The sequence below is a fragment of the Ambystoma mexicanum genome, chromosome 10 (assembly GCF_040938575.1).
Source record: "Ambystoma mexicanum isolate Mex_15411 chromosome 10, UKY_AmexF1_1, whole genome shotgun sequence".
NCBI lineage: Eukaryota > Metazoa > Chordata > Amphibia > Caudata > Ambystomatidae > Ambystoma > Ambystoma mexicanum.
The window spans coordinates 686469092-686485690 of NC_090932.1; the positions used below are offsets into that span (position 1 = coordinate 686469092).

Sequence of the window (16599 nt, forward strand, 5' to 3'; positions counted from 1 at the left end):
GGTCTATTACACTGTAGTGTTTTTTTTTTTGCTCGGCATAGCAGTGCCAATCAGTTAATTTGGTGTCGCTGGTCTGCTCTTCTTGTTGCGTTGGAGGCTTGGATGGCCTGGATCTTAGTTTTCAGTTCATGGTTGTCTGCACAGGAGTGAGTGTTCGGATTTGGAACTCTGCAAGTGGCTAGGATATATTTTGCATTAGGTTTGGCGGAGGAGGTGGGGGGTGGTCTCCTGTTCCATTCAGTGGCAATGGATGGTTCTAGAAGTTAGTGGAGTGTTGTGCAATGCATTGGGTATTTTTGATGAGGTGTAGTATTTTGCTGCTCAGAGTTCTGCTTACTGGCAGCTGGAAGGAGCTAGCTGGGGGTGCTGGATGCCAGTGGTATATGTCCAGTATAAATATTATAATAATTGTTAATTTCTAATGCGCTTAATACCAACGAATGGTTTCCAAGCGTGGAATCGGGATTTGAACCTGTGTTGCGCTGTCCTGCTTTCTAAGACAAACGCGGTGCCCCCGTCTTATCTTCATTTAGACCATACCAGAGTGCTTAATGCACTGGAATAATGGATGGTTTTATTGTTTCCTTTTAAGTTAACGACAGGTCAAGAGCATCATTTTGAAATTCTACTTTCAGGTTCAATAGGAGCTTTGTACTTCACAGAGTAGATCAGGAAAAGTAGTCACCCACCTCAGGCCATTCTGTTGCTCATAAGAGAACCCGAATTATCTGTTGAAAAGGATGGTGGAATGGAACAATCTCTTCATGATAATTTTGCCAGTCTTTGTACTTTTGTTTAAACAGTTAGAATGAACTAGTACTCCGACCAGTCAGATTTAGGCAGATGATTAATTTGCTTAGTTCAGTAAAATAATTCGCGAATTGGATTGCACATTTCATGATTTCTTTAAATATAATGTTCAAATATTTGATGGGTTATAGTTTACAAGTAAACTTTTCACATTTAATAAGTACAAACAATTCAACTCAATCATTTCTACGAATTCAATACTATAACAGTGCAAAAACATCTATGATGCATATTCAATCTGGCTGCAGTTACAAATATAATCTGACAAAATTAAAATGCATAAATCCACAATGATTTTCAATTGACCAAATTAAAAGATGTGAATACAAAAATAAAATCTACTTCCAATCTAGCTTAAACTTTCTACAGTATGCATGTATGGAATTAAAGAATATCTCAAATCACTATTGTGTGGTTAGTTCCAGGAGTTTTTCCACCTTTTGCCAGACATACATCGAGATATACATGTTCCTTGTATTGATACACTGTGCCCAAAAAGCCATATCCTTTATGGTATTGAGATATCGCCCATAGAGTCTGGTATATGTCTGTGAGACTAGAGCATTCTGACAATACATGTTTGGTCATTTCTAAAGCGTCCTTATCTTTACACATCCTAAACCATTGGTCGCACCATGGTATGTTGGTAAGTGACCCAGTTACTGACAATACTGGCAAATGGTTCAGTCTCAGTAATAGTATTAAAAGTCTGCGTCTTGGGGAAGGCAAGAGATTAATGTACTGCTGAGGTTTCTTAAACTAATATAACAAATGGGATCCCGACTGGTACCTTTTTAAGGTGTTCAAGTGAACAAAATTTTCCAGATAGTCCCACAGTTCAATACGTCTAGCAAGTTCAGGTTTCATTTTTACAATGACCTGCCCTTTCCTCTGTATGCAGCATCTCTCTTTGAAAAGTACCTCCATACTTTTTTTAGCTGACATGTCGTATCTTCTTTAATTGTTTCCTGGTGTAGAGCAAGCAACAATCTATTGTTGGGTTTATTGGGCATAGTGATGTACATTTCCGCTTTTTTTTTCAGCACAATAGCTTTAAATGAAATTAGGCCTAACTCTAGCCTAATTATTGCTATCGGTATACAGTCTGAGACCCAGGATAATCCTCCAGTTTTTACCCTCTATGATCTGCAACCACTTTAAGTCATGGACAATTGTGATTCCGGCCATAGGTTATCATTGGTGCTAGTACCCGATTATATAGCAGGCAGCCCAAACTGTACACCCCCCTCCCCTAGTTAAGGGTAAAACGATATACCATGGCAGTAATCTGGGCAGCTTTAATTGAACATGCCTGTTTACATTCAGAATAGCTCCCATTGTTGTTCAGCTCAATTACCAGGTATTTATACATTGGTGTATACGGAATCTCAAGCTCTATAAACAATTTGGTGTAGGGAATTTTCCTTTTAGTATAAACCATGAGCTGCATTTTATCACAATTTATAACCAACCAGTTGGCCTCAGCAAACAACCAAAGTGCCTCTGTTGACCTATGAAGGCCACTAAAGATGTCATTTCTTTATATTACAATGTATTGCCTCAATGAATGTGTACTATCAAACATTCAACAAGTGTTTCATGTGCATCAATCCCTTCAAGTGCATATGGCGAATGAACAGACCCTCCAACCTATCGCGAAAACAACTAATGTATTCGTCTTCTTATCTCATTTGTTTCTACTCTGAACCCACCAATTGATTCTTAGCTTGATTTACCCTTAGGTCTTCTGCCGCTTGTAATGGATTAACATCTGGATGAGTGATACACCCTTTATGCCTCAATTGAAAGGAGGTGGCTTTCTCCTTAAGTGACATTTAATACATTTTCCAATTACTAAGTCATCACCTTTGCTTAAAAACAATCCATCATTGTGGCAATATGTTCTATAACCCTTCAACATACACTAGGAGTAGCAGATCTCATGTCTTGCTTTAAATTTGGCAACTCAAAATTCATATTGCACCTCGAGTATTTTCATCTATCTTCACTGTATGTGGTGGAGCACTCTGCATTTAAATCAGCTAGCGTACCACTGGGTTTTCAGGATGTGCGTTTGGTCAATCCTCACTCACTGCACTATTTGCCATAAAAATAGTGTGTCTTCTAGCTAGAGGATTGCATTTATTTAATCACAAACTTGGGAAAAGGGAACGAGTTTCACTAAAGGTGAACACATACATCTCAAAGCTAAACAAATTCTCATTAAGATGATTTATTCTCGTGTGGAACTTGGATCTTTGGTTCGGGTCTGATCAGATATAAATCAATCATTTACTCCTACGTCCCGTCCCCTTTCCTCCATACTTATGGGACATTCCTCTGTCCTGTGGGACGGGACCAGAGCACTTTGTAAAAGCATCAAAATTTTGCAAAAATGGTAGTACTTCCTCCTTTACGCGGGGTACCGCACGCGGCAGGAACCCCACCCATCTTAGCTTTGCATCGCCCATCAGTCCTTTTCTCTGCTCGTTCGAGACTGGACGCACTTGCATCTGCGGAAGGTTTTTTTCTTCCATTTTTCCTCCTCTCTGGCTCTCGCTAGCGATTGCGCGATAGTCCTTCTATGCAGTTTCAGCTAGGCTTCCCGAATTGTTCTTCCCGTCGGTGACGCTTCGCTAGGGTGGATCCCCATCCTCTTTGTTTAGAGTGTTTGGGTCCTGACCATTGGTGGGACTCGTTTTTATTGCGATTCCCTTTTGGTGCGGGTACTTAACGTCGGTTAGAGCAATGGGAGGAGGCGTTTCAGCGCACTCCTACACATTTTCAATCCATCGACGAGAAGAAGAAACGCGCGGTAAGTTTCTTACTTTTTAGGGCACCCCGGCCGGGTGACTCCTTTCCGTGGTCTTCCCAGTCTGGGAGGAAGATCAAGGGCTCGGTTACCGGGGCTTGCCCTGGAGGTGCCGTCTGGGCCTAAAAAGTGTACCAGAATTTTCTTCAAGGGTCTCCTTAAGGGGCCTGTTGACACTGGATTACAATCCGAGGCCCCTCCTGTGGGGGCTGTTTATAGACTTAGTTCTACTGAGCTCGCTCCGAGGCCTCCTTGGTTGGAGCGTCCCTCAAAAGTACCGGGGTGTGCCCCCGAGGCCTCGGCTGGGCTTGTTGATACCCAACGGAAGTTCGAGGCCTGGCGTGAAGAGGCTTCTACCGGACTCTGGTCCGAGGTCACTCGCTTAGAGGCTAAGGTGACCAACAGTTCTGAGAGGCCTGCCTTCTCGGTGAAAGGTGTTCCTCATCATTCCCGCTCTTGCAGTGACTCCAGAACTATTGAGGGAGCAAGGAGTGAGGTTTTTAGTGCCAAGGCCCTTCCTGAGAAGGCTGGTTTGGCTATTAGCATGTCACAAAAACATCCTAGGCCACACAGTACCGGCTTAGCCGAGGTATCTTGTGTTAAGGCTAGAATGAAGACCCCTGACCCACCTGTGGGGACCCTTGCCTCACTTCCACATGTGTCACAGTTCTCCTCAGGTGCCGACAAAATGGCAGGCGTTCCCGCCAAGAATATTGCGGCCATTTTGGATACAACCCTTACAACTACACCATCAGCCTTAAGTGTAGGGGTTGGTTCTGTAGGTGAACATTGGTTTCCTTGTGCACATCCGTTTCGTCCAGTTTATGACTGGAACGCCCAGATGCCCCTTCTGCACAATGTCTTGCGGCGTCGGCACCCTTGATTCATGTGGACACCTCTGGGGATGGGCGTGCTTGGCAACCCTCTCCCGTGTCCCTGGAATTACTCTCCTCATGAGAGGCCTCCTCCGGCCGCTCCAAAGTCGTCGGCGGAGGATGCCTTTTTCAGCAAGTTTCAAAAACGTATGCGTTCCGACCCCATCAAGGAGTACTTTAAAGGCTTGGTTAGGGAGATATGCCCGTCTGCAGTGTCTGTTCCACCTGGTTCCGCCAACGACGCCTTTGCCTTCGGGGCCTCCCGCTACTCTCCCACCCTTGCCTCCGTTGTCCCCAGTGGACAATGTTGTTGTGGTGCCCGATGTCGTTCAGCCTGACCCTGACCCGTCGGATGACACGCAGGGTCGATCAGGAAAGCGAAGACCAGCCCTGCTCTATCAGAGCCTTTCACGACCAGGTGCTGGACATGGTGTCAGTTGGATGTTCCAGTGCCGAGGCACCAGCTCCGCAGGAGCGCGTACTTTCGGGGGTGTTCACCTTATCTCCTTTGGCTTTTTCTTGCAGAAGGACGTCTCGGCCGAGGTCCGTAGAGTCTGGGAGAGACCACACTATGGACTGTGTCAAGAAAATTGAGCACGCTACAGGCTGCATTCTTCAGAAGAGGTGGCCTTAGCATCTTGTCCGCCCCCCTCCTCCACGGTGGTGGCTGAGGCCACTGCAGTCCAGGCCTGCAGCATCCTCTTCTACGACGGCTACTCAGGTCCTGGACAAAGAGGATAAGCCTCGACTCCCTTGGGAGGAAGATTTTTGCTAACTTGGCCCTGCAATTGTGTCAGGTCAATACAGAACTGGTGTTAGCGGGGGCGAATATGAAAATGTGGAAAGGTCCGTCAGAGTTTGAGGAGTTCATCCCTGCTGAAAAGCTTGATGACTTCAAGGCGGGTTTGTCGGATGCCAGGGTCCTGGCTCAAGATCCGCGGCTCATCACGTTGACACTTCAGCCCGGGGCCTTATGCTTGGAGTGGATACCTCTCGACAGACTTGGCTGCACGCCACCAAGTTCTCTAAAGAGGTGCACAACAAGGTTTTGGACCCGCCGTTTGACGGCAAGGTGCTTTTTCATTCCTCAACTGATGTGGAGCTGGCCAAGACGAAGGATAGCACCCAGACTGCCAAGTCCGTGTCTGCCCTGGCAAACCACCTTTTAGGACACAGACCGTTGTCAAAACCCCAGCCCTCCTCTGGTTTCAGGTGTTTTCTAGATCAAATATCCTACCGAATTGATATCCCTTTGGGAAATTCCCACCAGAGGCAGCAACAGAGCCAGTTTTTCTCCCGCTCCTCAGCCTCCTCCTCAGGTTCAGGTGGTGCCGCCACCGAAAATCCAGCTAAATGAGGGTTCTCTGCGCTCGCACGAGACCCCCGGTGGGAGTACGCATTGCGTCTCATTGGGAGGCATGGCAGACCATCACCGAGAACCAGTGGGTCTCGTCAGTCACTCAGGTGGGCTTCCGCTTACCCCTTCCCCCTACCCCACCCATCAATCTTCCTTTCCAGCAGTCGGGTTCGCCCTCCACAGAGCAGAGATTCAGAAGTTACTGGATCTCAGGAGCAGTGGAAGCCGTTCCCCTAGAGGAACGAGGGGAGGGCTTCTACTCCCGACTGTTTACGGTGCCCAAATCCAACCAGGCTGGCCTGCGCACCAGTCTAGACCTTTCCCAGTTCAATCTTTTCCTACCCCAAGAGAAATTCAAGATGATCACACCTTGTCAGATAAAGTCCTCTTTGCAGATGGGCGATTGGCTCAGCGTGGTGGACCTTCAGGACGCGTATATGCATATTCTGCTCCGGAATCCACACCGGAGATACCTGCGTTTCTCTGTGGGAGGGGAGCATTTCCAGTTCCGAGTACTTCCTTTTGGCCTCAGCTCAGCACTGCATGTACGAAAATGTCAGTGATTGTAGCCCATCTTCGTCTGCAGGGTATTCATGTGTATCCGTATTTGGACGATTGGCTGTTGCGCAGCCCTTGCCCTTTGAAAGCCGCGTGCAATCTTCAGTCTCTCATCCAGCTCCTGTTCCATCTTGGGCTGTCGGTGAACTGGCGGAAATCTTCCATGGCGGTCTCTCAGGACTTCCTGGGGTTTCGCTGGAACACTATTGACTGCAGAGTTTACCTGACCAGGGACAGAATGGCGGATCTGTTGGCCACGTGTCAGATGTTTGCGCAGTCTGAGAGCATGTCGGCCTGGTGGTTCCAGAGGCTTCATGGCCTCGTGTGTGTATTGGCTCTTCCTCTTGCCAGACTAAAGATGAGGCAGACTCAAATGGCTCTTCGGAGTTCATGGCGCCAGGCTGTGGATCCAGACTCCAAGAGGATATTGATTCCGGCTTCCATGAGAGCAGACCTGCTGTGGTGGGCGCCCCTCAGCAACCTGTCGGTTGAGCAGGGTTTCAAGACCCCCTCCCGATGACGACAGTCACAACAGACTCCTCCCTTCTTTGGTGGGGTGTGATGTTGGATTTTCTTCAGGTCTCAGACCTTTGGTCGCCCCAAGACAAGCTCCTTCAAATAAATTATCTGGTGCTTCTGGCGATTTTCCAAGCGCTCAAGGTGTTCAGGCTGGACAATGTATTACATCAACAAGCAGGGGCGGAGGGTGGGGGGGCACCAAGTCTCCTCTTGTGGACATGGCCATCCAGATTTTGGCGTGGGTGGTTTGTCATGGTGTCTGGCTGGTAGCAGTACACATCCCATGCCAGCTGAACGTCACAGCAGTTGCCCTCAGTCGGCGGACAATGGTCAGCTACGAGTGGGAATTGAAGGCAGAGATCCTCTTATGGATATTCCTGTGTTGGGGGCAGTCTGGAAGTGGACCTCTTCGCAACATTGCGAAACAAGAAACTGCCTCTGTATGCCTCCAGAAATGGTCTGGGAGCCTCCTCTATGGGGGATGCTCTTGAGATTCCTTGGCACAACATGAGGGCCTATGCTTTCCCGCCTCGGATTCATCGGACCATTTGCAAGCTGAGGAACACAGTCAACTGTTCTCTTCTGCTCATAGCCCTGTGGTGGCCAGCCAGGTTCTGGTTCTCAGAACTGCAACACCTGTCGGTGTGTGCACCGATCAGGCTACAAGCGAGTCCCAAACTGCTTCACCAGAGTGATCGTCAGCTGTGGCACCCCTCCCCACAATCGTTCGGCTTGGCGGCATGGTGCCCGAGTTCAGATCTTTAGAGCATCTCAACCTGTTTGCTGATATGCGAATAATTCAGGCAGCCAGGAAGCCTTTAACGGGGTCTCAGTATAAGAGCAAGTGGCTTTGGTTCCGTCACTGGTGGTTGGCCAAACAGCTGGACCCCAGGGTGGCTACGATTGACACAGTGCTGTCCTTCATGTGTCACCTAGCAGAATCGGGCATTCATGTTCTGTCATGCAGAACTTATCTTTCGGCGGTAGCCGCCTACCTATCCACGGACCAGTGCTCTTATTCACTGTCAAATCCAGTGATTAGGAGACACTTTGCTGGTTTGACGCGTCTTTATCCTTCGGTTCGCAAGCCGCATCCGACGTAGGATCTGAATGTGGTCCATACGGCGGCGTGTGTTCATGTTTGCTTTACTATGCAATTAGGTTTTTGTGTTTTCAACACATATAGGAGGAGAGATGAAATGGCTAGAGAAGAGAAATAATGAAAGGTGTATTCTCACAGTACAGAAAGCTGCCACTTAGTAATGATTTCCATACAGTTTTGCACACGTCGGCTGGATGTCACATACATTTTACTCTTGAAATCACATTTACTCTCAAAGTTTAATAACAGAGTGAAATACTCCCACCTCAAAAACTTCTCTGGAGCTCTGCCTACAAGCAGTAAATAGTGGACTGCATATAAGTGGATCTGTTAAAGATGAGCATGTGGTGGTTTCATGGTGTTCAGTGTGGAAGTGCCACTGAGCGACCGAGTGGATTGTTGGGAGTATGTAAGAAAGTACGTGGAGGTGTAATGTTGAGAGATGGGTATGTTGACAGTTATATATGCTGGGTTGTGCTAAAGAGAATTGGGTTGCGTTTGAGGAAGCAAGGGTTGGGCCTTGGCTTGATACATGAACAAATAATGGCAGAACATCAATATTGCTAACCCGAGCAAGTTGTGGAATTTGCGTGTGCTCATCAGTACTGCAAACCCCACTTGAAATCATATACCAACAACCCCAAATCTATACCCCAGGGACCCACCATCTTACACGCTGGTCGATATTAGCAATCCTGGTTGATACCCCTCGTTAAGGTGGCAGGAATATCATGCTTGGTAATCCTGTCAGACAACTTTATTGAACTGTGAGGTGCAGTTATTTGTGTCTTAATGTACAAAATCGTACTGGCCTAATATGCAGAAAGAAAATCACCTTTAAACTGCCTTTCATGGTCTCAAAGTGAGAAAATATTTAGTGATTCTTGTTTAATAGATGGAAGTAATTTGGTGTAAAAATTTTGCAGGGCTTAACTACAGGATGGAACAGTACAGAAACCACCCTGTTTTAAAAGAAAACTGTGCAGTATTATGCCGACTAGTGCTAAGGCTGCCAAAATAAGTCACTGTGATCGTTAACTGATCAGGGCAAAAAGAAATCCCACACCCCGTCAAAAATAAACAAAAATCCTCTGTTTAACACCTTTAAGAGGTTAACATCGATAGATGTTATAGGGTTCAAAAGATTGCATCACAGACCATGGAGTAAGCATATATGCTCTGAAACTACAGTGGCTGTGATCTGATGCAGAATATAGACCCATCGAAATATACAGACATTTTCTATTCCCAATTTGTAGTACAAGGTTGTGATTCCATGGACTTTTCAGAAGTCAACAGTGGGGTGTGTGCATAAGAAGTTCGTGCAGGGAAAAAAAAAAATACATGACTGTGTGCTACTATACCGGCACAGGGTGGCAGTCAAGGTGTGAAAGCAGTATACTTCCTCTTGGACAAATACGAGACAGCAGATACTTTTCATTAGTTTCTCTTGCACACTGTCGATGGATATTTGTGAAGGGGCAGTAATACTGATAGTATTCCGTAGTAGTGGAACACGGTCTACGCGAATCTGAAGGCGTTACTTAGCATCCAGTACTAGTATTTTAATTGTCATCTCCAGATACACAGAAGCAGCAGAGGCGTATTTTCGCCCTCCCAGACAAGATACGAGCTCGGTCTGCACCGGAGGCAACTGACCACAATGTAACAAATAGAAACGAGGCAATATCAGCCCTCCTGCGTCTTGGTCAATGTGCGCTTTATTGTGCATTTTGATGGCGAGGCATTTAAGCGGTACAGATCAGCACATACTTCATTTACAGCAGATCTAGAGATCCAAATGCAGATAACTCAACAGCAATGAGATGCCTTCACATTTTTTAAACAGCCTACATCGGTCAATTGACAATGTGTTTCGCTGACAAAGTCATTCTTACCCACGCAAGCGCATGTTCTGCATTAAAAAAAAATGTTTTTAAAAAAAATCAGGAGACCATAAATCATAGCGGTTGCGGAAAATCCCAGCATTGTGACCCGAGGGCAGAGCGGGAGGGTCTTCCGTTTGACTGAACGGGGAGCACTCGTCTGAGAACTCCCCCTCCCCCTCCCCCTCCATCACCACCCTTTGCCCAAGCATGCGCAAAGGAGATGCTCCGTCAGCTACTGGTCGGCCCTGGCCGCTCAAGGAGGATGCATTACTGCCAAAAGCACTGCAGCCATGTTAAAACTCCTCGGCTTATCAGGTGGACAGCAATCTTGCTGAAAGACACCTTCCACCAGGTGCAACTGTCGACTCAATCTTTATGGCCTACTAGACTAGATACTTTCAAGATAAGGAGGCTATACTCTAAACGAAGTCCTGATGTGAAATTACCAGGGGCAATGAGGGATTTGTCAAACGCATCGCGAATGGGAGCACTGCTTGTACACATGTAGAATGAGCAAAGAGTATGCGAGAGAGAGTAGCCTGTGCATGGACAGATGACTGACAAGGGGCGTACACTAGTGTGTAAAGGGCGGGTTTGTGCTTCCCCACCCCTACTGTGGCAAGACCACACAGACCAAGAAGAATACCAACCCAAGACTACAAACTCAACCCGAGAAGATAAGCCTCGGTATCCAAAAATCACCGCTAATAGATTTGTATCCATCAGTAAGAAGAAGCGCCCCACCCCACAGCAATCTAGGACTTGTGCCCAACAAAACACAAAAGAAGAGCATGGCGATTTGGGAACCCGCACTTTGTTGTCTAGTCTTAAAATGAAAACGATATACATCACTAGGACTGGTATGCGTGTGCCGTCAGGTGGCTCGTTTTAAAGCCCTGTGTGCACGCAGGATGTATCTCAATCATAATCACGTCATTTCACCGAGCCTCCTATTGACAGGGCAAAAGGGCGATGATGAATTACAGTACAGGAAAAGGCAAGAAATAAGACAGGCAGGGAAACTATTGTTGAAGAGGAGATTTACACGAGAAAAAAAAAAACAAAAAAATATATAAACAAGCAATACAGCAGCATGGGAATTATAGATTGCATCAAGCTCTGAACGAGTTCATTGGTGCAGGGCATCATGGAAAGCAGGCCACCGTTTGTTGCCAAAAAAAGACTGGAATAACCGATTCCATCTCTCCTGGGTCAAGTAAGGTGGGTGAAGCCAACTGGGCAGCAGTTAGGTATGTGGCAGAGTGGGGCAAAGGGCCCCGTGGGCAGGACTAACTAGGGCACGAGGTAGGTGTAGCGGGAGAAGAATTACAGCAGTCAAAAGTGACACATGATGAACTTTAGGAAAAACTATGCGTTTCTAAAATTGCATTTCTTGTTAGTGTTTGAATTTGTGTTTAGGGGTCTGACTGGCAACAGCTGGTGGCCTCACTAGGTTTAGCTAGCACAAATTGTAAAATTGGACAAAGCCTGAAAACGAATATTGTTTGTAACTTTTCCTCCTAGGCCCAATGTACTAGGACATGCCTGCTGCTGTCATCTTCCTGCCTGGCAGACGACACAACTACATTTCAAAGCCAAAACACGAGATTTTGTGGACGTCAGTGGAGCACATGCTAACATGAACCGTAAGTACTACATACTCTGCCAGTGCATCGCCCCGGGCTTACAAATGTTGCATATAGTATTGTTTGCATATATAAAATATACCAACCTACCCCCAAGTGAGCATTTCTAGAGATTGCAGGTTAGTATTAGCATATTGATCACGGGTGAAAAGTAATATCGCAAGTTTAAGCAAAAACGAGTGTAAATGTCATTTTTTTGTCCACCCTCATCTTGATTGGACTGCAATTATAACTATAGTAAGTAACCCGTTTACTGCAGTAACAGGGATACTCTAACACTGCTGTTTTTGCACTGGTTGCGAGTTCTGTGCGAGTGCACAGAATCATTGTATGTGAACAATCCTGCACCCAGCCCTTCAAAGCATAGAAGAGGAAGACTCAGGGCTTTAAGTGGGCCCCCATGGCAGTCTCTAGAAAGGGCTCCCGAGTCGGGGCCCATCCCTGACTAGCTCCAGCTAGCTGACACCTCAGGCAGCTGTGCAGAGGCTGCACGAGCTGCCTATAGGTGTCAGCACTTAAAAGAAAAGGCATTGCAAGTGTAACCGTGCAGTGCGGGCTGCATGATGTCTATATACTCTAAACAAGAGGAGGGCTGGACTGCCCAGCTCTCCTTTTGTTTCAAAGTAACTAGTCATCACCCAGCATGAAGCCTGAGTGATGATGACTAGTTACTCCTCCTTGAACTAAAGGGCTGCCTGCGAGCTGGGGCACATTGGCGTCACACCTTTTGGTGTGCCCAGCCCCTTTTGTTTAAAAGGGGTCTGGGCGCATCAAAGGTAAAATGGCAATGTGCCCCAGCTCCACCTCTGTTCCCAGCCGCCCCCTCCCCTTAATCGGGGGAGGTGAGGGGGTCTCTCGTTAGGGGGCGTGTCCTTAGGCCACACTCTCTAACTGGAGCCCCCTTCGATTTCCAACCTCACTTAAAGCACTGGAAAGACTGGTGATTCCAAGATTTAAAAAACCTCGCTAAAACCACCCACTCACTGCAAGATAGCTCTGCGAATTATCCCGTCCATCGTGCAGGAACGCAGGTTCGAATCCTGTCAAGGGATCCGAGCGCATTTTAGGCACACTGTTTACCTTCCTTCAGCAATGGAAACAAAGCTGCAGGAGGGGGCTTATCTGCGCAATAAAGACCCGCTTGGCCTTCGCCGCCCACTAAATCCGCGTCTGGTACGCAGTACCATGGCTCCCACGTTGAACCATGTTAGATGGGAGTAATGTGGCCTTTGCATTGTAGGAGTTGCCGTTTTGCTTTTTCAGTGATAAATTAAGTTCTTCCAAGTCACAGAATACAGAGATAAAAAGCAGGACTCGATGGGCTAACCCTGCCTGACCGGTTACTGTAACTGCACCCTTTAACTTCAAGTTTGTGTTCTACAACTACCGTTTCGGGATACCACCGTCTTCCGTTCACATTCACGAGCAGTGCTTTGACTGCAGAGATACAGAGATACACCCCTCCCCCCCCCCCACACACACTTGAAGGCGTGCGCTGCAGCAGCGGAAAAAACTGGCACAGCCCAACAACGACTCTGCAGCACTCAGACTGCACTGCAGGTTGCAGCAGAGGGATACTGGATCTTAAAGAGCCACACCTTCACGGCCAGGGTGCCTACATGTTCATATTCTTCATTACAGCCACGATCACGGGGGCACGCCACTTCCCGCTGTTAAGGACCTGACATGCAATTTTAAGGATGGTGGAGGGGCTACCTAGGATGCCTCGATTTATAGGTTCTAGAAGTGGTGGCCCATTATTAGGAGCGGAGGGCAGCCAATTCTACGGACGCTCTTCAGACGACGAGTTATTAAACTTGCACGCTCCTTTCTTTACTCGGTTGTGCAGACTTGCTCTTACACCACGCGCGTTTCACCCATGACGCGGTAGCTCTCCTGCCCAGTCTAAATCAAAGGAAACACTGCACTAACACAAAGTGCTCAACACACTTCGTGCTGCACTGGGGTGCCTGATCATTAAAGGCCGACGGCCAGCGGTGGACACAAGTTAGGGAAATGTGTTCACACACCTTACACCACAGAAACTCGGCAGGTCCAAGTTTGGATTTACACCTGAACTAACCTCACACAAAAGCCTGCTCTCGCACACACCTTATACTGAAGCAATCCTGACCTAAATGGTACGCCCCTGATCGCGCCCCCACCCCAAATGACTGCCTTTACACTAGTCTGCCGCTCTACGTTAATAGTAGTTTGTATTGGCATACTACTTCCCCTACTAGGCGTAAATCTCGCAAGGGTCGGGTACACACGGGTGACAAGTTACGATTGGCCAATATTTCGATGTTATTTAAAGGAATTCGTACACCCTACACGGGCTTCTCTAGACCCAGACTAGTAGGCACGCTAGTAATCCTATTCTTAAAAAGGCCCTTCATCTACATGCTCACACCCTTCCTTCCAGACAGGATCACAGGGAGCCCGCAATGCCTTCCCCATGGCCGGCCACATTTGCAATGTACACCCTTCTACAGATGCGTACTTGCACAATGTAACCACTTGTAATCGGACAGCATTGCATGTACACACACACACCCGAGGGTTTGTAGCGCTACATAAATGCTAAATTAATAATATTATTAAGCGCTCATAGACCACGCACTGACTCCTCCCTTAATCCCATGCCCATATACGACCCAGCATCCAACCCACAAGCCTATGGGCAGAGCAGACTGCCTTGCACCTGTGTGACGCACACTACTGTCCTATGTTCATTAAGAACATCGTGTTGGTGACAACCCTCCGAGGTTACACCTCCGGTAAGTGACCTGCCTTGGAAATAAACCCCCATTCGGTTCGGAGGCGGCCAGCCATCAACGCACACGGCCCTCCGACTACACCCAGAAATGAGCAAGTCAGTCACACTCCTCGAAATCCACAACCATATGCGCTGCCACACAGCCCCCCCCCACACTTTTCACAACAAAAACATTGACACTAACGCTTTGCAGAATCAACCGTACATAGACGCACACCCCAATGCTTAGAGATGGAGATTGCTCCCAAAGTCAGAAGCCTGGAGTACCCACATACGGCCAGAGACCGCCGCACTGGCACGCACCCGAATGGCCAGACAGAGCTGTGCATTGGAATCGGGACGCATCGTGATCCAGAGCTTATTGGCACCCCTTTCTGCCTTAAGAGTAACACCAATGGCCAGAGTCAGCAATGCGCACCCCTCCCTGCCCCCGCCATTAATTGCCCAACACAGTTTTGCTTTGACGCCCGCCCTCGCATGCCCATATACACATGGTACCCCTAGCTCTCTAGTGATCAGGCAACGTTATGTTGGCACGCCGACCTCTACATCCACCCTTACAACCAAAGACAATTCTGCTTTGCCTCTCACGCTTCACAAAACGCAAGGTCTTCCATAGCGAAGCGGCTCCTGCCATTTTTTGTGCAATCTGATCTAGACAGCATAGTATTGGTACCTACTATTTTAGGGTTGTCACGCACTGCATGGCACAGCCGTTCCCCGGCACCCTCTCCTTTATGAATAAAGAACAGTGCATCGGCACCATACAGGCGCAGAACTGACAGTACTCGAAACCTAGCAGTACTGCACGGGCACAATACTCCGTAGCCCGCACCAGACGTCAAACCATGATGGCTCACGCCTACGCAGCAGCAGCTCTGGAGGGAAGTGCACTCAATGTAGTAACTGCAGAATTGGGTGCAATGGCAAAGATGACAGTCATAAATCGTGGGGTGCGCAATCCCGCATGATTGCAGCCCTTCAAGCCCAGGCCTGCGCTGCAATGTGCACGAACAGCGCCAACCTCCCATCAGGCAGAAGCAGCATCGCCTGAGCCCAGCATGGGGGAGGGGGCCCGAGCTCGTCTTCAGACCCCCCCCCCCCCTCCTCCCGCGCTGTCACTGTCTCTATTTTTAGCCTCAATGCGGAGAAACACCGAGCGCCCCTTCCACGGGTCGTAGATGGTATATGGGGCGCAAGCACTGTATGAAACGTAGGCTGCCAGGGCAATAACTGCTGCAGCCAGCGGTGTGTGGCAGAGAAATAAAGTGCCAGGGCCTGAACGGGACGTGAGGCGAAATGCACGGTGCAGGCACTGCAGGTGGTGGCTGGGGGCGGTCACACGTTTTAGGCGTACGAGCATACAAATAGACGCAGTGAGGCTAAGGGGGTGCAACGAATGCAAAGAACCCGGTGCTATATATACACACATATTACTCGGGACGTAATGGAGGCACGATTGAATGGTGCCCAGTGCACCGCTGGCTCAGTCGCTTACCCCAGCTCTTGGCCGTGCGCCCCAGGAACGTTCCGGTGCGCGGGTCATAGATGAAGTTCTTCCAGTTGGCCCGCGGCTTGCTGGCAGCGTCTTTCTCCTCTTCTTTCGCCATAGCTGGGACGAGGGGACCCGGGACTAGATAGTAGACCGGTGGGCTGGCTGCTCTAGTCTTGTTGTCCTGGGTGTTTGGGTGCTCGGTGTGTGTGTGGGGGGCTTGCCGGTGCCTCGGGAAGCGTATCCGGGAGCAGCTTCTCTCCTCTGTACCGCTTGTCGGTTACTGCCGCTCGCGCCACTGCTTTTTTGCTGCAGTACGAATGACTGCAAGCGGAGAAAGAAGGGAGAGCTCTGCGCATGCGCCCCGTGCCGGGTCCCCTGCTGCTCTGCGCGTGCGCCCCACATCCGTTATACCTCAAGGCTTTCTGTAGTAAAAATTAATTGTCCCTTTTCTGTATCTTATGCACACGTGACCCCCTCTTCACTCGTCCTCCTTTCTCCCGCCCTAGCAGAGATGAAGCTCGTCCAGTTGCCTGCACTGTGATTGCTTTTGTTTCAATGGTGTAAGTAGGGCGGACTAAAGTTTTTTTTTTATCTGGGTTGGCCAGGTTTGCAGAAGGGAAGGGGGTCAATTTGTGTTGAATGTAAGAGTAGGCTAAATCCTCAAAAGTTACACAATGTAGGTTTCCATACAAGTACAACAGGGATCGAAATGTATGGAGCTGCGAGCTATTTAGCTCCTAGATATAGAATAGAAGTT

At 48.2% G+C, this 16599-nt stretch overlaps 1 protein-coding gene across 1 annotated transcript in view; it reads right to left on the reverse strand.

The window, feature by feature from the left end:
* The window catches only part of ATP1B3 (ATPase Na+/K+ transporting subunit beta 3), a 434039-nt gene extending 417763 nt beyond the window's left edge, over positions 1–16276 (reverse strand). The window contains exon 1 of the mRNA XM_069618280.1: positions 15846–16276. Within this exon, the coding sequence (XP_069474381.1) occupies positions 15846–15957 (112 nt within the window). The 5' untranslated portion in view covers positions 15958–16276. The remainder of the gene's footprint in view (positions 1–15845) is intronic.
* Between the last annotated feature and the right edge of the window lie 323 nt (positions 16277–16599).